Genomic DNA, 20,914 nt, shown 5'->3' with positions numbered 1-20,914 from the left:
TGCACTTGTTTTGAGACGAAGCGAGTAAAATCAAATTCATATATACAGAAGAAGAAGAAGAAGAAGAAAAAAGCGTTCACACAGGGAAACCGGAGAGGTGTGGGATGACCTGACCCAACGTTGCAGCATCTTTCCCGTGAGGCCGTCACAAACGAGACTCTACACACCCCAACCCAACACAACTTCCCCTGCCATTTCCGCTGCTGCTCGACGCTGGTGTGCTGGGCTGCTGGCGGCTAGCATGGACTCTCCGCCGCCCCTGCTCGCGAGCTCTCCACGCTCGGCGCTACCAGACCATCCTCAGCACGGCCAGGCCACGGGTTCTCCTCCTCCGGCCCTGCTCACCAGCGCTCCATGCTCGCCGCTACCAGCCGAGCCGCTCCTGCACGGCCAGGCCACGGGAGCGCCCATGGAGACGCATCCCCCTGCGCCCGCGGCGGCGGCGTTCTGCCCGCCGTCGTACACCGCGGAGTGGATCTTCAGGGACTTCGCCTGCCGCCGCGCCGCCTTGTTCCGCGCCCTCACCTCAGGTCTACAAGCACCCCTCGCCGTTCTTCCTATTCTTCTTGCCCCTCGTGGATCTATAAACCGAAGGAGTTCCTCGATCGGTCGATCCCCACAAGAGTGCTGATTTTTTTTTCTTTTTCTTTTTCTTTTTCTGTCATTTAAACTTCGCTTTGGTTTGTTCACTCACGGTAAAGTGATGAACCTCATGGCCTTTTGTTTCTTTCATGCGTCATGCGTGCTGATCGAACAAGTATCAGCATTATAAAGTTGTTTTTACGCTTAAGGCATTACAATCTTGGTCATTTGCAATCTGCTTCTAAAAGACTGCAACCTGATGCGTTGAGGTTTATTTCCACATGAAGGAAAAAAAAGGAATTTCTCAACAAGATGAAGAACACAGTTGGATTATTAAAAAAAAAAACACAACTGGTCATTGTTTGTTTGGCTGCAATTCTCAAACTTGACGCTTTCTTACAAGTTCAGAATGAAAATGCGAAATTCCTGTAATTCTCTGCAATTACTTCGTTGTGCTGGCTACCTGTCTACCTCTACTACTAGAACATTATGTGATTGTGCTATTCCATTTTCACTGCTGCTGCATACTTTGTGCTGTCATATGTAGACAATCTCATGTCAACGGTCAACCTATGTCCCAAATCTTAGCTGTGTCACTATCAAACATTCAAACTATAACCTTGTGTACTGTGCAGATGAGAAGGCGTTGTCTCGTAAGTGCAACCAAGGTGGGTGACTGTTTGTGGGACCAATCAAAAACCTCGCTCGAACTTTTCTTAATTCTTGGCCAAGTGAATGGGTTTTGTTTGGCTCCTAGGTACAGAGACCCTGTATCTGTATGGCAATAGTGATGGGAGTTGGGAGGTGTGGCCGCAGAAGTTGTTCATGCCGCTGGGGCAGCCTGAGCCAACAACACTCGGCATCAAACTAGTGAGGGGCAACATGAAACGCACAAAATGGCTCAGACACATCGCCATGCACTGTGACGCATGGCTCATTCGTATCTCCTCATTCCTTGGTGCCAATTTGGAGACTAGATCAAGGTATTATCCTATTTCTTTTCATTATATGTGTACCCCAGTTCTAATAATTTTGTTTTATAGATCATGTATGAGAACAATGAGCAGGTGAGAAGAATTTTAGTGTCGACTAAAAGTTTCTGAAAACTCACCAAGATATATCATCTCTTTAGCTAGTACCTCACAAGCACTAACAACATATCGTCAAGCATTATTGCCACGCTCTGTATGTGTTTCTTGAGTATGAAAGATTATATTATACTTTGAGCATTATTACCATGCTCTCTGTGTGCATTTGTTTTCTTGAGTCTGAAAGATTATCTTATACTTTGAAGGATTAACTGTGCTTAGATACTGTCAAGACATTTTAGTTTAAATTCAATACGTGGGATCACTATCAGAGAAGTGAAGACATTGAGGTTTAGCACAGAATGCACCTGCCTTCTGCTTTCTCATAATATGCACTTGAGTTAAAATGCACATGCGAAAAGGAGTATAATCCTTGATGCCTACGGTTCTTGTAAAACACTACAACCATTTTGTCGACCAAGTAGTACTTACATGCTCAGTGTTATTGCTATGCCTTTGCAAATTGTCTAATTGGAAGAAAAAAAAAACAACCCAAATAATTGTTTAGCAATAGCACAAACTGGATTTTCTTCTCAGGATGATCTTACTAGTCGTGTTCCATTATTACACAGTATGGCAGTAAGCATATGCAAATTAAATTTCTACCTTTTTCATGTTGCCTTTTAGCTATCCTTAATATAAAAGAAAAACTAACGAGATGCCTTATTCGTACGTGGGAATAGATTTGCTTGGGTGAAACAGTTTGCACCAATGCTTTCATTTAGATTAGTCTTTTTTGTGAGGCGACATAAGACCTTTAACATACTCTTGCTGTCTTGCAGCGAGTTTCACAATTAAATATCCAAAGTTGGCAAGTACTCTCTATCTGGGAACGAATTTAATATCAATAGTAATGGTTGCTTAATATTGCATGGACTTTTCATACCTCGTGTCAAAATTCTTCTATTCTTCCCAAATCATCATACATTACCTAGTAAAAAAACCTTTATAGCAAAATGGAAACGTTGGCTTATTTGGTATGATTATGTTCAAAACACCTTGTTTTTAGAAAGCTCAGTAATTAGTGATTCTTTTATGCTGCATCATCCACATGGATTATTGTCTCACTTTCAATTACAAAAACCGTTGGACTATGTTCTTGAAACTGTTCTGTTAGATTTCAGTTATTAGTATTTTTCCCTGCATTGATGTCATTTTTTTATGAAAGCTCTACCTGAACCCTTTTTCAGAACCAATGATGTGATCATTTTTGTTTAGCAGGCAGCGTTTATCTGATCGGATGAACAGCCTGCAAACTGTTCTTGAAACACTCATTGCTAGTGACACGTATCGCCGCATATGCAGTCTAGAAAAAATGGTATGATGGTATGTTGCTTTTTTGTTTCAAAGGAATATGGTAATGTCCAATTTTCTTATGGAAAGAGTTATTGGTTGGTTGTTGAACAGAATGAGGATGAGGATGAAGGCTGTGGTACTGAGCCAACCATCTGTGCAAGCTGTGGCAGCGGCTACCATGCGAACGGGTTCTGAATTTGTTGTGATGTGTGTGACCGTTGGTTTCATGGTAAATGTGTGAAGATAACAGCGGCTCAAGCAGAGCGAATAGAGCACTATGAATGCCCTGAGTGCTGCTCCGACAAGAAAGGGCATGGTTACAATGTGGACCCAATGCTTTCTGTTCTGTATAAGCGATACTAGATATGCCCAAGTCGTATTACTAGTGAATTTGAACTCTTCTGGACTTCTGTCATGCTATATAGCTTTGTTGGGCTAGTTGATATTGTTTTGAACTTATGTGGTTTCTGCTTTAAGTTTGGACTGTTTATCTGCAGCCAGCATGCACTATATTGTTGTGTACTCATCCGTTTTAGATATTGTGCTAGACTTCTGATCTCGATTTCATACTTCCATCGATCGATGTTCTTATTGGTTATTGTTGTTACCTCAGTTCTGAATTGTATAGGTTACTTTAGCTTTGTCCTAAATCAAAACTTCTATAACTTTGAACAAATATGAACATTGTCTGATTGTCCTATTGGATCCTTTCCAATTAAAGAGGGAAATGTGTCGTGGCTCCTTAAACTTCTCTTTCATTCTCGCATGGGCTTATGAACTCCCAAAAGTGATTATTTGGGTCTTTCAATTTTTGATGTTGTTCATTTTAAGTACACTCTAAGTCTAATCATGGATCCGAATTTATACTTCGAATGAACCACTTAGAAAGTAGAAATCTATGATACATTTCACTCCAAATTAAATACTTAAGTGTTATCTTAATCTCTTCACTATGATAAACTTAGGTGAGAGGACATTCAGTCTCTAATAATAGATAAAATCATCAAGAGAATTGTTGGGTGCCGAGGCAAACTTTTATCCTATGTGGGGTAGAATTACTTTGATTAAGACTTGCCTTGCTAGTATTCTTTCTACTTAATTAATGTCCTTTATTAAACACTAGACTGGATTTCCCTTATTACTGTAATTCTAAAAAGATTTAGACAAAAATACATTACAGTCAACAAGTTCAATAAATACACTAAGGATATTTCATAAAGAATTTAACAAACACTAATTGATTGTTGTAGACGCTGGTGCGTTTGTTTATATATTTGATCAAAACTAGAAAAGTTTGATTAATAGCTTTGAAGAGTTCACCTATATGATTTTATTCTATTGTTTCATAGACATTTAATTACATGGCTCATCTAGAATTGAAAACCGAGACAAGAGGGTTTCATCTACGTGAAGCTCACTTCTTCTCTCTTTGTAAAAATGTTGCCATATCATTAGAAATGCTTAAGTAGCAACCTACTAAATACAGATGAACCTTATATGGAAGTTCTACTAGGACTGGCCTTATGAGTTTTGACAGCCTAATGATCATAGAGAATTCATGTGCAATTGGCGTTGGCGACGACCTAAGATGTTCTCACTCTTTTGGTCGCCGCGCTAGCTTTGAAAATTAAGTCACAAACCCAAGGGTTCGGACGTAGCATCTCACACTAAACCAAAGGCAGCGGAACGGATGACCTTGGACACCGAGATCGACGAGAAGCACCCTTCGTTCCGCGACGACGGCATGCCGCCGCCGCCCCCCAGGTGGAAGGGCGCCTGCCAGCCTCCTGTTCGGTGCAACAACAAGCTCATCGGCGCGGCGTCGTTCGTCGTGGACAACACCACCACCGACGACGTCGGGCACGGCACGCACACCACCGGCACGGCGGCCGGCCGGTTCGTGGAAGGAGTCTCGGCGTTCGGCCTTGGCGCTGGCGGTACGACTGCCGGGACGGCACCCGGCGCGCACATGGCCGTGTACAAGGTCTGCGACGCCCAAGGGTGCTTCGAGTCCGACTTGCTGGCCGGGATGGACGCCGCCGTGAAGGACGGGGTCGACGTCCTCTCGGTGTCCCTCGGCGGCGTCTCCACGCCGTTGGACAAGGACCCCATCGCCATCGGCGCGTTCGCAGCGGTGTCCAAGGGCGTCCTCGTCGTGTGCGCCGGCGGCAACAGTGGCCCTTTGCCCTCCACGCTGTCCAACGAAGCGCCGTGGATATTGACCGTGGCGGCCGGGTCTGTGGACCGGAGCTTCCGTGCCAGCGTGCGGCTCGGCGACGGCGAGATGTTCGAAGGCGAGTCACTGACTCAGGACAAGCACTTCAGCTCCAAGGTGTATCCGCTGTACTACTCAAACGGCATGAACTTCTGCGACTACTTCAACGTCAACATCACCGGCATGGTGGTTGTGTGCGACACCGAGACACCGGTGCCACCGATGAGCTCGATCGAGGCAGTCCGCGAGGCTGGCGGCGCCGGCGTCGTGTTTATCAACGAACCGGACTTCGGATACACCATCGTCTTGGAGAAATACTACAACCTCCCCATGTCGCAGGTGACCGCGGTCGACGGCACCAAGATAATGGGCTACGCCATGAAGGGTGCGTCCACGACCAACCATACGGTAACCATCGTGTTCAACAGCACAGTCGTTGGCGTGAAGCCGGCGCCGATCGTGGCGGCCTTCTCGTCGCGCGGCCCCAGCGTTGCCAGCCCCGGCGTGCTGAAGCCCGACGTGATGGCGCCGGGGCTCAACATCCTCGCCGCGTGGCCGTCGGAGGTGCCCGTCGGGGGCCCCGAGTCGAACAGCTTCAACGTCGTCTCCGGCACGTCCATGGCGACGCCGCACATCACCGGCATCGTGGCACTCGTCAAGAAGGCGCACCCGGACTGGTCGCCCGCCGCGATTAAGTCCGCCATCATGACCACGTCCAGCGCCATCGACAACGACGGTAACCAGATCATGGACGAGGAGCACCGGAAGGCGAGCTTCTACTCCCTCGGCGCCGGCCACGTTGTCCCGGCGAAGGCCGTAGACCCCGGCCTGGTGTACGACCTCGGCGTCCGCGACTACGCTGGCTACATCTGCAGGCTTCTCGGCGAGGCGGCCGTGAAAACCATAGCCGGAAACACCAGCTTGACTTGCACTGAGGTCGAGCCTATCACCGGGGCGCAGCTGAACTACCCGGCGATACTGGTGCCGCTGCGAGCTGAGGCGTTCGCCGTGAACCGGACGGTGACGAACGTCGGGCCGGCGCAATCAAACTACAGCGCCAAGATCGAAGCGCCGAAAGGCCTGACGGTCAAGGTGGAGCCGGCGGAGCTGGAGTTCACCAAGGTAAATGAGAGGAAGACGTTCACGGTCACGGTGAGCGCAGCCAGCAGCGAGCAGGAGCTCGCCGAGGGGGCCCTGAGCTGGTTGTCCCATGACCATGATCACGTCGTGAGGAGCCCAATCGTGGCCGACTCCAGCCTTACCCTGAGTTGATTGCCATCACTGCGTTGTCCATTGCGTGCGCGCGCGCGCGTATGTACCCTCCGTAAAAAATGTCACTCTTACTTTTGAGCATTCAAACAATCCCAACTTCAAATAAATATATAAAAATACTAATATTGATGATTCTATCATTAGATGGGCAATGAAATATACTTTTATAATACATATATTTGGAAATTGGTACTATTTCCAGTTTGGATCCTAATTAAGCTAATATAATTGTATATAGAATATATTTGTATATTATTGTTAGCCATGTAAGGGAGATATTTATATGTTGTATTTCTATTATAGGGAAGCGAGTTGAAGAGCGTGCTATAAGTTGAAGAGTAGAAACATAGCATGGTGTTCTATAGAATCAATTTCTATCTTCCACCCTCACTACACCACAACCCAAAAAGAGCATGCTAAAGATCATGTCCGTCGTTGTTTACATATAACGACGACTTTATTAGCAACTGTAGGGTCCGTCGCTATAACCTTTAGCAACTAACTGTCCATCGCTGTATACCCCTTTCAGCAACTCCAAATCAGTAGTTGTTTTAAGGTTGTGGTGTAGTGCCTATAAATTTAAGATATTCATATATGTGAACTTTTGTAAAGTTGTGGAATCTCAAATTTCAAGTCAAATAGCCTAATCCATTGAGTAGATTCCAATACCTCTTATAGTTAAATTTTAAGAAAGTTTGATTTAGACTAAACTCATAATGATATTTCTTTTAGACAAAGAGAGTACAAGTAAAGCCTCATGCCCTCATGTGCATGTGCTGGAATAATGAGTCACGACTATATATATGAGCATGCAACCCGCATCCTGGTGCCCCGGCACGAAGCCTATAATTTTGGACCAGTCCAAGCTCGGCCTGGTCCACCCTCCTCCATGCCTGTGCCGGTCCGTCCCGAGACACTAGTCCGTGCTTGGGCCGCTGTCCCAGACCGGCGGGTAGCATGGCCTGGTCCAAAAACCCTAATCGCTCATTTCCCACCCACTGCGGCTGCTCGTTTTCCTCTCTAGCTCTCTCGCCTTGTGTCTCTCCTGTTTCGCCTCTCGCGCTGCCGCCTGCCACTGCCATTGCTTCTCTCGTCGTCCTGCCCATCTCCCACGACGTCTCCACCACCGGATCTTGCAGATCTCCTATCGTCCTCCTCTCCTCTCATACCCTCGTCTTCGTCCCAACCTCTCTGGCCGCCACATCCCATTGTTCTCATCTCTCTCATTGTCTTCCTTGTCTCCGGCAACCTCTCCACTGCTAAATCTTTCAAATCTCCTCTCATACTCCTCACTCTTGTCCTCTTGTACTCTTACTCTCGTCTTCCCCCCAAACCCTAGATCTCTCATTGATATCGTCACTCACCGTCAGTCAAGGTGGTGCTCCTGCCACAGTGTGTCTTCATCTCCACCTCTCTGGCCCCGGCTATGTAGGTAATTCAAAACCCTAGACCCTAGATCTCTTCTTCAGATTCCCCCCAAACCATAGATCCCTAACCCAATCTTGGTTCTCGACTGATTTTGGTCGCAGGTCGTCGGGCAATGCGTCATGCTGGTGCCGCACGTGCCATTAAGGAACAAGACCGAGAGGGAGAAGATGATGAGGTTCGGGTGACCATGGATGATGATGATGTCGACTACCCTAAAACCATCAATGAAGACCTCATTGCGTTCGGGCTGACCCCCGACGACGTCGAAGACGTGGGCGGCGCTGCTGCTGCCTTGTTCGGTAGCAGTGCTGCTCCGATCAACTTGGAGGTAGCGCCGGCTAGTGATGTTGCGGGCTCTAACGATCATGACTCGCTCACTTCTACCACTGGTAAGCGATCTCAATCTGCTGTCTAGGAGGACTTCACTAAAGTCTTTGAAACTGTGAATGGTAAACCTATCCGTGTTGCTGGAATTTGCAAATTAAAGTCTAAGTTGCTTGCTAATTCTAACGTTGGCACCGGACATTTGCTTAGGTATCAGAAATCATGTAGGAAGAAGGCAGATCATGCTGCTATGGTTCAAACTATGCTTGCTTTTAACCCTGATGGATCTCTTAGAAACTGGGAATATAATCCTAATGTTGCTAGGGCTGAGTTATGTCACTTGATTGCCAAACTTGATCTAACTTGATCTTCCTTTAGCAGTAGCTAACACAGAGGCTTGGGATGATTATATTCAGCGTGCTAACAACCCTAAATATGTTAGTATCTAGATTTACCACAGCTAGAGACTTGCTTAAGCTATACAATGGAAAACACAATCATTTTAAAAATGTTGTTTTTCCTTGGCGTGTCGTCTATTACTTTGACTTCTGATATATGGTCTGGTAATGCTAAGGAAGATTACATTACTGTTGTTGCTCATTTTATCAATGTTGACACCTGGATATCTAGCATAGTTCCTAGGTTCCACCACCACTGAGCTTGGTGAACTCATTTGGCAAACATGGGCTCCTCCAAAATGGAATTTTTTTTTTGCATAGGTAGCCTACAAAAATTGCCTTCGGACTGTTGACCACCTACAAACTAGTGGATGACCAAACCAACGTGTTTGCAGGACAACCGATGAGTGGATTTGGAATGCCATTAGGCTGTGGGTGGGTGGAAACTTCCCGTACACGGAGCATCGACAGGGACTCGGTTCCATCTCACATTATCGTCAGTCGACAACGAGCAAGTCCTCTGGACTACCGACTAGAGCAGTCCGAGCACTGCCGCTACTTGTTGCTTGGGAGTTGTGGAAGGAAAGGAACTCAAGAATTTTTTACTGTTGTCACTACGCGGAAGACGTCATTTCCAAGATCAAGGATGAGGCGAGGCTTTGGTACCTTGCAGGAGCTCAAGACATAAGAGAGATTGTCCCAATTATGTAACTATGTCTTTGTATCTTATGTTGTGCTTGTGCTAGGTGCTGTGTTTCACATCAGGACATTTTTTTTCTTCTTTCCTTGCAGATCTCCTGCCATTCCTTTCAAAAGGGAATAGAGGATACCTGTTCAATTAGTTTCTTTGAGATCCTCTGCACTTTCATAACTAGTCGCATCGCCAAACTCCACCGTGGTCCGTGGCCAAGGCGGTCAACGAACATCGGAGAGATTGTCAAGAATCGCACCAAAATCAAGAGAAGCTACAGGTACGACACCGGCGGAGCTTCATTAAGGCAAACAAAAAATAGGCCTCCCCCAACTTTACATTCCTCTTATAGAGTTCTGTACTTGACCATGCTAAGATATTGATAATTTATCTATTTTACCACTGCCCCTAAGGGCACCAGCAATGCAGGCTAACAACATTGTTAGCCTCAACAAAAAATCATGGTACACATAGACGAGGGTGAGTGTGAGACACTGTCTTGCAACGCGGGCATGCATGTGAGTGTAGTATCTTTTTCAGAGTCTTTTCTCATCATAGTTTCACACCAACTTGGAGCATTGGGGAAGCCCTTACATGTAAAGCTCTGCTAGTGTCCTCAGGTTTATTGACTGGAGAATAAAAAAAAAAGATATATAGACTGGCCCCCAGGTCGCAGCCACTGACGCATTAGTGTAATAGTGTCTGTCAGTCAATGCAAGTGTCATGGTGTCACGCTTGCTGTGCTGCGCCATAAACAAAGATAGATTAGGATTGATGCCCTTGCGCTGTCGTTGGCCACCTAAACAAAGACAAATTAGCATCGAACTACACATTTCAAATTTCTAAGAATCTGTTGCAATCCATATTATTGCTGCTGTTTCTTTTTTGCCAGAAAATCCAGCTGCACTGCAGCAGCATTACTTTTGCCCTGCCAGAGAGGACCACGCCAACCGGGTCTTCTCAGATTTGGCAGCATCTTAAACAACAGTACCAAGTCGTACATCCAGGATACAAAAGGCTCACATGCACAGTAACAGATAAACAATGCACACATACAAAATGCAGACAATGAATAAGATGAATCAGACAAGCAGAAAGCAGCATATAACCACAATTAAAATTGAAAGCAAACAGATCGCAATATTCATAATCATATCTAGTTAAAATTTTGTTAATCTGAACCACATAACTCAGGTTAGTCCATTCCAATCCAGGTTTCTCAAAAATCTTGAGAAGCGAGGCACATTGCTGGAACCAATTGAAGACTCGGGAGGTATCCGGCTATTATTGACTTGAGCTACATACTCTAAGTCCACTCCAGAGTCCAGGCTCACTCCAAACTGTCTTGCAGCAGTAAAAATGTACACAATCTACACCATTATTGGTGGAGAAGACAGAACATGAATTTCTATTCTGCAGATAGACCACAGAGAAAGTCTGTTAATTCAATCCTATTAAACAAGTAATGTTGCATCTGTCGGTAAGTTCTACTGTTCCAAGCTACCATCATCATTAAGATCTGCGCACATATCAAAATCAGACGAGTGACTGAATAAAATGGACTAGAAAGCAGCATGGCAGCAATCACAATCCACCACTAAGAGATTACCACAATTGTATCCAGATGCATCAGTAATCTTATTCTTAGCTAATGCACTCAGTCCATTCAGTTTGCCAAAAGATCATTTAAAAAATGCATTACCATTGACAGCAAACTCATTCATTACCATTATTCAGTCCATTTTCAGAGACATGTAAACATACACTTCATTTCTATAGAAATAAAAACAACAAACAACAATAAAAAAAAGGGCGTACCCAGTGCAGAGAGCTCCCGCTCTGTGCGGGGTCTAGGGAAGGGTGTCAGTGGTAAGCCTTACCCTCGCCTGTGCAATGCGAGGAGACCGCGACTCGAACCCGGAACCTTCCGGTCACAGACGGTAAGACTCTACCGCTTGCAACAAGCTCACCCTTCAACAACAAACAACAATAGCTAATCACTAATTTAAGGCGGAACATGCCGGTGTTGCCAGACAGTCCCGAATATGCGGCTCTAAAAGCCGATGTGGAAGGAGATCGACTAAATAGCCGATTCCAGCATACTCATAAGAATAAATCAGTTAAAGCTCATGAAATTATGGAAGAAAAATCGGTTATCATTCAGAATGAATATTGTTATTTAGAAAAATATTAGTCAATAACAATAGGATGTCAACACTAATTAGTTTATGCTAAGCCAATGACTGTAAGTAACCGAATCCATTTTTTTATATAAAGAATTCAGCTCATCATCATTTAACAATTTAATAGAGATAAATCTAATGAATATATTAGATCTCATCTATCGCTATGACCAGTGGGGCATGAGGTAGAATCATGCAGGCCGTAGAAACAGAAATAAATTCGATGACCCTAACTTATTACTAATATCAGTGGGACATGAGACAGAATCATACGGGCCGTGATATAATAATAAGATCATGTTGCTAACATATCTTTCAAATTACCCTTAGTTCAACGGTCTCATGACGTGAACTGCATATGTGAAAACACTCGATATCGGCTAAAACATCCAATTCAGGCATAGCGCACAATTAAGGTCATGCCCTATCAGGAAGGGATCTACCAAATAACGATCCCCGCTCTACGGTGTTAATAATGGGGTGTGGGGCAAAATCACATAGGTCATGATAACAGGCCATGGGACGGTTTTTGTTAACCGGTAGATCTATTCAAGACCAGGCATACCTTAACCGCACACTGTGCACGATCAAGATTGATATAAAACAGCCAATAAAACATAACTCATCGTTTAAGGTGCGGATTAGATCAGTTTATATTAATAAATGATGAGTTAAACAGGATATAAGGCCGATCTAGATCAATCCTAATCGGACAAAGTGATATTATTGTAATTAAATAAATAATAAAAGCAATAAGCAATATCGGTATCTTAATGAATCTATCCGAAGGACGCTACCCTTAGATAGAGCCGATAACTTGACCTTAATCTAGTTCGAGCAGTGGAGGTCGACTGGATCGATGCAGCCGTATTTAAACTAGACAAGAATTGATAACTAGCTTATACCAGAGTCACAGTGGAGGTCGATCGGATCGATGCAGCCGTACGAATGAAAGTATAAGCCATGACGGTACTTACAGACAAAGTTAGAGGTCGGCCGGAGCGATGCAGCTCTGCTCGCTGAAGAACTCTCCGAGATCTACTCTACTACTACTCCTAAGGGGTGGCCAGAGCCGAAAAAGTAAGTAACTTATATTTGATTGATTGTGTGTTTGATACAATGGCCGAAGGTTTATATTTATACCCTAGGCGGATAAGAGTCCTGAAGGGACTTGCCTGACAAGATATATCTAAATAAAAAAAATATTAAGATACAATGACTCTAATTCCCCTTTCGTAGAGTTCTTGTCAATAAAGCTTGAGCATGTCTACCTCACACTCGTGTATTTTACAAGGAACCAGCACACGTGTGTTTTGTGGCAACAAAACACACAGATTCCAAAAAATAGCAAGGTAGCACACGAATTTTGGCAGCCTAGCCAACACAAGAGTCCAGACAGACAAAAGGAAATTCATGTGTTTTTTCCATGAGTAGCACACGAAAAAAATAAAGGGGAAAAATCGTGTATTTTTAAAGGAAGTAGCACACAAATGTAGTTGTAGTTGTAGTTGTACTTGTACTTGTAATCTATGTGAAACAAGACCAAAAAATAGAGCAGATCTGTTGCATATCTGTTGTACTTATACTTTGTTGCAGCCCACAAACCTAACGACAAAATGACCCACCAAGGCCCATTAGCCCAGGAAACAAATACATGTAGACCAGGGCAAAAAGGGGTGAAAACCCCAGATCGGAGCAGGGGAAAAGGGGGATCACCAGATCTAAGGAGGTAGGACTCATCTCGACATCATCCAAGGTCAGTACACTCCATATCCAACCCCTTGCTTGTGTTAGATCCCTGATTTGTTGATCTCAAACAATCTGTGCAAAGGAATTTAACTCATTAGTTTGCAAATCAAGAGGCTAACCTGATTAGATTTCCTTTTAGCACAATTTGCTCTAGGTATATGTACTAAATGTAATGTCTGTAGGGGCCGCGGTCCCTCTAGTGTCCTCAAAAAAATGTGTACTAAATGTCTCGTGGAAGAATAATTTCTAGGCACAAAGTACTAAATTAGTCCCGGTGAACCTCTAGGAAAACAAAGGTGGTACTTATGGGGCTGGGAAAAACAGGAGTATTACCTGAGAAATGGTCATGCTCATAGCATCTGCAAACATAAATGTTGCCCTAATCGTCCACAGTAAACCCCTAAGAATATTTTAGCATAGCGTCTCTCAGCCTACCATCCACATGGCCACATAAAACCAGAACAAGATGGGGCTTGCTACGATGGTTCCTGATAAACAATCAAGGGGCACCAACAAAAAAAAAACCACACAAATGACCACCACACTAACCACACAATTCAGCACTAGCCCCACAACAATGCTCGAACCACCTAAACCACATGCTGCTGGGCCAATGGCATGGAGGCACAGGCTCCAAAAAGCCCTCGCCACTAAACGAAAAAAAGAAACAAGAACAGAGGTCTCATCCAAGGAAAACATGCAGTAGATATGTTTTCACCTAGGTTACTAGGAATCAGAGCAATAATTTCAGCACAAAGGCTCACACATTTTTCCCGTTAAGATCAGAAACTAGTCTAGTAGTGATGAGGCTAAGTGTTTTTGCTGAACCTGCCCCAAAGAACTAGTTCATTGTGACAACATAGAAAAGTTATAGCAAATGTGTTTCACCTTGGTTACTGAAAATGAGACCAAACATTTCAGAACAAAGGCTCACACATTTTTCCCTATTAAGAAACTAGTCTAGTAGTGATTAGCCTAACAGTTTTTGCTAAAACTGGACAAAACAACTACTTAATTATCACAACGTACAAAGACGATCCAAAGAGCTTACCTCTAACAAACTGACAGTCCCAGTCCTAGGCACAGCCGAATTAGGATGGAATGGAACCAACCTGTTTAGAGAAATAGAACATGACCAAAGTAAGACCACAGATGACAAAAAATGCAAAATGTGTTTGCACAAATCACAGATCCAACAACCCCCACATCTTGTCCTACCTCCACCATCCTTCATCTACCACAAACACAGATCACATAGGACAGATCATAGATCAAAGATTACAAGAGACAATTTATTTCTATGGAAGGACAATTTACAATATTTTTCCTTCATATTAGCACAATCACAGAGAGAGGGGGGGGGGAGGAGTAGCACAATCACATATTGATAACTATTTTAGGCAATCAAAACAATATCTTATGCATCTGTTTTGTTTTCAGGTTCTGACAACATGGATGGGCACTCGCTACAAAATTTTGACCTGACAACACAAGAAGGGATCAAGAAATGACAAGAAGCCTTGCAGTTCACGTACCAGACTAACCAGTATACATTTCCAAATCCTATGTTGACAACCCCCCAGATCTTCTCTACATCCACCCTCCTTCATCTAACACAAGGACAGAACACAGATTACAAGACACAATTTTTTTTTACTGTGGAAGGATAATTTATAAAAAATTGTCCACATATAAATACAATCACAAGCATAGAGGGGGAGAAGCAGCACAATCATAGAAACGACAAACACAAAACAAAAACTACAACCCCCACCACTTCTTCTACATCCAACGTCCTTCATATATCACAATCTCATATCACAATTTAACCAAGCTCTAACAACCAAAATAATGTTACCTATTGGGGTGGGCAGAGACTAAATCACTAATGCACTCCAAAACAATGACAAGGTGGCTCAGTCCTCTCTATAAGAGATATCAAATAATTGCAAATATTCAGCACCATAATTGCAAAAATTGAAGTATGCAGTTTATTACTAAATAATGTGCCATAAATAAATTGGAAGTATGGGAGCCACAGATAGATGACAACCACAGTTAAGAGATATAACCTGAACTTTTCATTACCTTGTGCCATGATAGGATGGGCATCCAACACCCACCACCTCTTCATCTACCTCCAGCCTCCTACGACAACAAACGCCGATCATAGATCACAAATCACAAGAGACAATGTTTTTCTATGGAAATAACAACTTACATTTTTTCCACCATAGTACCAATTGTTCGGTCTTCAAGCCTACACAACAAAAAAACAAAGACAGTTTTAACCCACATCCTTTACTAGGGATTGGGACCTGCTATGATGGACCATAGGCGGAGTTAAAAACTTTTAACAATCAAATAAACAATAATATATTTATAAAAAAATATTACAAAGCAATCAAGAATAATCTCAAAGTAGACAAGAATGCATAAGACTTTTAACCCTTATGATAATTTGTGCACAATAAGTAGCATAGAAATAAAAGTTTGATAAACATTAACAATTTTTTTCCTATGGAAGCAAAATCACAGATCACATAGAGACAATTATTTTCTATGGAAGGACAGATCATAATTTTTTTCCCGTGGAAGCACAATCACATATCACAATTTTTTTCTAGATAGAGCATAACATAAATTATATAAACTCCAAAAGGCACAAGAGAAAAAAATAAAATAAATCTAAATCATGTCATGGCAACTGAAGTAAGCACAACTGAATTAGAGTACTGAAACATACATGGAATTATCTGAAGAAAGCACAGAAGTGATGTAATAGTTTCTGAAGGACTTTTCCAGAGATTTCAGAGCAGTATAGAAAGCGCCCCAACCCACAACTCCGCCCCACCCGCTTCCTGCCATAGATAACCTCCGCCCTACCTGCTGCCTGCACGACGACATTCGCCCCACCCACAGCCAGCGGCGAGGACACTACCACCACCAAGCGATGCAGAGAGGATTGGGCTGCAACCAAATCCACAGCCACAAACCAAAAATCCCCCAAATCCGACACAAATCCAACCTACACATCAATGCCAAACAGAATGTTCGAATCCCCCTAGCTACATCCCAAAACCCCCCACTCAAATCTCCATCCATTAGGAAAAAGATGAGGCAAATTTTATATGAAGGGAGAAAAGCGGTGCACACAGGTACATCAGAGCTCTAGCAATGGTAGACGACGAGCAAGCAACCGATTTTGAAGGCGGGGCGACGCACGGAGGCAGGGCCCGATGGAGCGACGAGGTCGCCTCTCCAAGAGCGTCCGACCAGGAGAGAGTCGGAGGGGAGAAGACGATGGGAGAATTGGGAAAACCAGACAGGTGCGACTCCTAATTCGAAACAGAACACTATGGGGGTATAAACCCCCGGGTACCACAAGATGGTACATGGGCCGCACCAACTGAGGTAAAATCTAAACATAATTCCACATTTAAGAAGTAAAATCTAAACATGACAAAATCCAACAACAAACATAATTCACAAATATGAGTTGTTATAACACAAAGGAAATAAACAAAAAACAATTCTTTCTATAGTTTCCTGGTATGTCCTTACACAGAAATACAATCAATAGATTACAAATCTACACTCTATTAACACAAATACAATTAACCATCTAATTCATAAAAAATATGAAAATTACACATTGCTATTAGTGCAACTATTACTTTTCCATAGTGCAATTTTATTGTATATGTATTATAAGATATGTTATAACCAGATCAACTTCATCTAAGAACTACGTCAGAGTACAAATATTACAATTGAGCATGGGATGGAGTTGTTCTAACCTGGTTCTTAACTGACTCATTGCATTGATGGCATATTACATCTTGCTGAACTCATTGCACATTATAGACTTGTGATAAAGGCTAGTGGCCTTGTTTTGCTTCTTTGTTCGTTTGTCAAGAGGACCACCACAATCTCCTTGCCACTGGCTAGATAAGTGTCATGGTCTTCTTGTTGGCAAGGCCTAAACTTCACCAATCAGTGCCACTGATGGCATAGAAAAAGTCAAATGAGGCTGATAAACAGACTCTAACCAAAGTGCTTGTAGGTGAACATTGTATAGATTATTGGGCTCCTTGATGAACTGAAACTTGGCATTGCCATTGCCAAACAAGTCAGGGGACACGTATGTGCTCCAGCATACCAAAACAGGTGGTACATGTGAAGCATGCTGTGAGTAGATTTAATTCGTTCCTATGAAAAGAAACACATAGAGAAACACAGAGATAATGACAAAACCAGATTTGTATTGGCACAAATAAACTTAAAATTTTACAATTGTTTATATACTCACACAAGTACAAAATATTGGTTGCCTAAGTGATGCGTTAGAATAATGTCGATAATTTCAAATGCATCCTAGGTGTGATTAATAATTCCTGACCTGAGCTGCCATTTGCAGAAGTCCTGAAAGCAAGAAACACAAGTTAACACTTAGGAATAATTATCATCAACACCTGAAGACAACATGTAGGGAATCACCTAATGTTTTTAGGGTAAAATCAAAACACAAATAATATAACAAGCTCATACAACCAAATTGCGTATACTCAACACTACAATTGCGATGCTCTATAATTGCAATTTACATTATTCATATTTGTAATTATTTAACTAAATATTTTTTTAGTTTTCATGGACAGGAAAGGTTAATAGGAACGGAGCAATACAACTACTATGCACAAGAACAACTTGGACGGTCATTCGCCTTGGTCAACAATTGATTGGCTCGTCAGTCATAGATCACTAATTTTTTCAATGGACTTAGGAGGCAGTCCTTGGGTAGAGATCAGATGGTTAGGCAGTCTGATATCACCAATGCCAAACACAACAGTAACAATCTATGACAGCAAGCATATATTATCCTAGTGTATATTTCCACATCAGTTCAACACCAATCCTACAGAGAATCCTAGTGTTCATTGATAGCACCAAAACTACAAGAAGTGAAATCAGAGGTCTCTGAGACGCATCTTATGTAGTTCTACAATAGTTAGACTCATGACTAAACCACAAATATAGCAACCACTTGAAATGAAAACAATGCCATCAACTATCCAGAGCCTCCTAGTGTAAATTGGCAGGAACAAGACTACAACAACTCAAGTTTTGAAATGTGCAAATACTTTGTTCTACTAGAGCAGTGAGCTGGAATGTTATCAGTGTCATACCAGGACTAGTGTATTCTCTACTCTGCAGTTGTCAATCAAGCAAAACTGATTTGCTGCATTTTGCTGACTGCACACAACAGGTACCATGTCTAAGTAGAACTGATGCACAATCAAGAAAATGATACGAGCTACAAAACAACAAACAAGTGAGCATCAGAAATAGGCTTACTCCTAGAAAGAGAGGCTCATACTCTCCCATACTGTATTATTCAGTCAAGTCAACCACCATTTGTTTTGTTATAGAGACAAACTCGAACTGGTGACGACTTTACTTGATTTAGTCGAGTCACTTGGTCGACCAATCCCAATACAACAACCGACAAGGAAATACACACAGAGAGAGTGCATTTCTTGTAACTGTGCATTTTTAAAATATTCATCGCACTTTGGTAATGGTAAAATGAACAATGCAGCAGCATACAAAGGATCACTAGATAAGGAGATGACAAAGCTCATGGCGATGACCTAACATGAGTATAGTAGAGGAGACCTTCTCCCTCAGCTGTTCCTGTAATGTGTCAACATCACAAAAAAATGGCACAAATTTATCAGCATGGACAGAGTACTGAGAAGTAACTGATCTCTATACATAACAATTGGACAATAATGTGAAAGAAAAGGAACCTACAGAAACATGGAAAAATTAAAATGATAATATTAAAAAGGAACAAAAATTGGCTTTCGACTAGTTTACCTTTCAAGTTTGAAGTCAAAATCAGAAGGTGTGTTGGAATATAGCTGTGCGGCAAAACATGTGAAACAGTTAGTTTACTGACTAAATATGAGTTCATAAAGTAACAATTAGCAACCAAAGTACATGTCTCAAACAACCTGATAAAGGATAAAAGGACTTGTCATTTGGGTACTAGTTTCAGCAAAACAGAACATGCAATTGTTAACCTAAGTATTATACAGTATATTGAATTGGCCTCGAATAATGGTAACTATCCCTAGTGGAGGTGCAAATCCATTTAAGTTGAGCACCTTGGAATTGCACAAAGCTTATTGAGCTGGCCATAGGGAGTTGTAATTGCGAAGCTAAGAAAAGTTGAGGCAATTGTGTTGCTAAGCTGAGCAGAGCTTGATTCCTCGATCATGGGTCTATAAATAACAAACAAGCAACTAGGAGGAATTGCTATAAAAAAAGTGTGTGACAAATTGTTCATAAAAGGAAACAAGCACTAAGAATCAGTAAGAACAAATCTAGCAATTATGTGCACACAGAATTATGTCAGTGGCAATGGCTATGGGTTGGCCATACCAGTGACCTAGACCTCAACTTTAGAATTGTACAGAGTGAGTAAATTATAAATCACTACTACTAGTACTAGTGAGTACTACTCGAGATAATAAAGCTAGAGAGCTGACACACCATGCAGTTTGCTTGTTTGATGAAGAAACAATATTGACTGAACTCTAATGTTCAGACTACACCATCACCATCACCACTATTGAAAAAGAAAAAGAGGGAGCAAAGCTGAGAAGTGAGTGCTTTGCAGTCCTGCATTATGCTGCCAGATCTATGTGGTTAGCACAACCTAATAAAGCCCAAGGAGGAAGAAAATGGTCGGCTGCAGGCTGCATCATAGTACAAGATTCCCAATCAGAGAGCAGAGGGAGCGCAAGAGGTTAATCTAGCAGAACATGCATATCCACAGCCACAAACCAAATCCAGAGTCAGAGACAGTGGCGGAGCCAGGATTCAACACCGCTGGCACTGGCACCCGTTCGCTCAACCTCTCCCGCGGACGCGAAGAAGAGACGGCACCCATGGCCCGCACAGACGTCGCCGACGCGGACGTGGGTGCCGCGGCGGCGGTGTCCGTGCTGGTCCTCCGATCTCCTGCCCCCATCGATCCCCGCTGCCCTCTTGCAAAAATCCCCCACCAAAATCACAAACAAGCGCAGAAACAAGGGGAGCAAGCACCAAACCAGGTACCTCCAGAGCTCTAGCAATGGTAGACGACGAGCGACCAACCGATTGGTGAGGGCGAAATGACGGACAAAGACGGGGAGGGGCGGAGCAGCGACGTCGCCACTCGAATCGCCTTCTCCGACCAGGAGAGCTGCCGGAGGAGAAACGTGATGCGGAAATGGGGAAAGCGCGACTCCCGATTCAAAACAGTACCGTTCAGGTGGGCCCATTAAAACAGCGTCACATGGCAAGTGCGAGCGACCAGCCGTCGCTTCTTGATCGAGCGGCCACAAAATTCGTGTGCTGCTGACGACAGAAACACACGCGTGACATATAGCATTCCTCTAAAGCTTTCTGTTGCAACGTGTCCTTCTAGGTGGATTTGACTTTGCCGTTAACTCCTCTATCCACCAGCACATGCGCTTCTTTCATAGTTTCTTTTCCTTTCCGTATGCATTTGCCTAGGGATATTTTCCCGTACGTACACCTCATGCTTCTCTGTTTATGGGAAACAATAAGAGTCCGAAGCCACCAGAAGCTGCATGCATGCACCTGATGCCAGATTAATCGACTATGCTCTCCTT

At 43.2% G+C, this 20,914-nt stretch overlaps 2 protein-coding genes and 2 long non-coding RNA genes across 4 annotated transcripts; 2 read left to right on the top strand and 2 right to left on the bottom strand.

Moving 5' to 3' along the window:
* Positions 1 to 158: 158 nt before the first annotated feature.
* Positions 159 to 3,539, top strand: LOC136514863 (PHD finger protein ALFIN-LIKE 3-like). Its single transcript, XM_066508569.1, has 5 exons — positions 159 to 530; positions 1,218 to 1,250; positions 1,340 to 1,565; positions 2,892 to 2,988; positions 3,078 to 3,539. Exons 1-5 carry the CDS (start codon positions 242 to 244, stop codon positions 3,159 to 3,161), a joined length of 729 nt encoding a protein of 242 aa, XP_066364666.1. The 5' UTR covers positions 159 to 241; the 3' UTR covers positions 3,162 to 3,539.
* A 1,117-nt stretch (positions 3,540 to 4,656) lies between these two features.
* On the top strand, positions 4,657 to 6,535 carry LOC136515756 (subtilisin-like protease 3). Its single transcript, XM_066509260.1, has one exon. The coding sequence runs from the start codon at positions 4,657 to 4,659 to the stop codon at positions 6,451 to 6,453; it is 1,797 nt and encodes a 598-aa protein (XP_066365357.1). The 3' UTR covers positions 6,454 to 6,535.
* Positions 6,536 to 15,221: 8,686 nt separating this feature from the next.
* Positions 15,222 to 17,183, bottom strand: LOC136518600 (uncharacterized). Its single transcript, XR_010774566.1, has 3 exons — positions 17,027 to 17,183; positions 15,448 to 15,486; positions 15,222 to 15,374 (listed from the first exon to the last, which is right to left on the bottom strand). It is a non-coding gene; the product is annotated as an uncharacterized lncRNA (long non-coding RNA).
* Positions 17,184 to 18,554: 1,371 nt separating this feature from the next.
* On the bottom strand, positions 18,555 to 20,511 carry LOC136518599 (uncharacterized). The gene is made up of 3 exons (XR_010774565.1): positions 20,355 to 20,511; positions 19,110 to 19,153; positions 18,555 to 18,923 (listed from the first exon to the last, which is right to left on the bottom strand). It is a non-coding gene; the product is annotated as an uncharacterized lncRNA (long non-coding RNA).
* Between the last annotated feature and the right edge of the window lie 403 nt (positions 20,512 to 20,914).

This window comes from Miscanthus floridulus, chromosome 17 (assembly GCF_019320115.1).
Source record: "Miscanthus floridulus cultivar M001 chromosome 17, ASM1932011v1, whole genome shotgun sequence".
In the NCBI taxonomy this organism is placed as follows: domain Eukaryota; kingdom Viridiplantae; phylum Streptophyta; class Magnoliopsida; order Poales; family Poaceae; genus Miscanthus; species Miscanthus floridulus.
The sequence above is the reverse complement of the archived record's forward strand: the minus strand, read 5'-3'. Positions and strand labels throughout refer to the sequence as shown.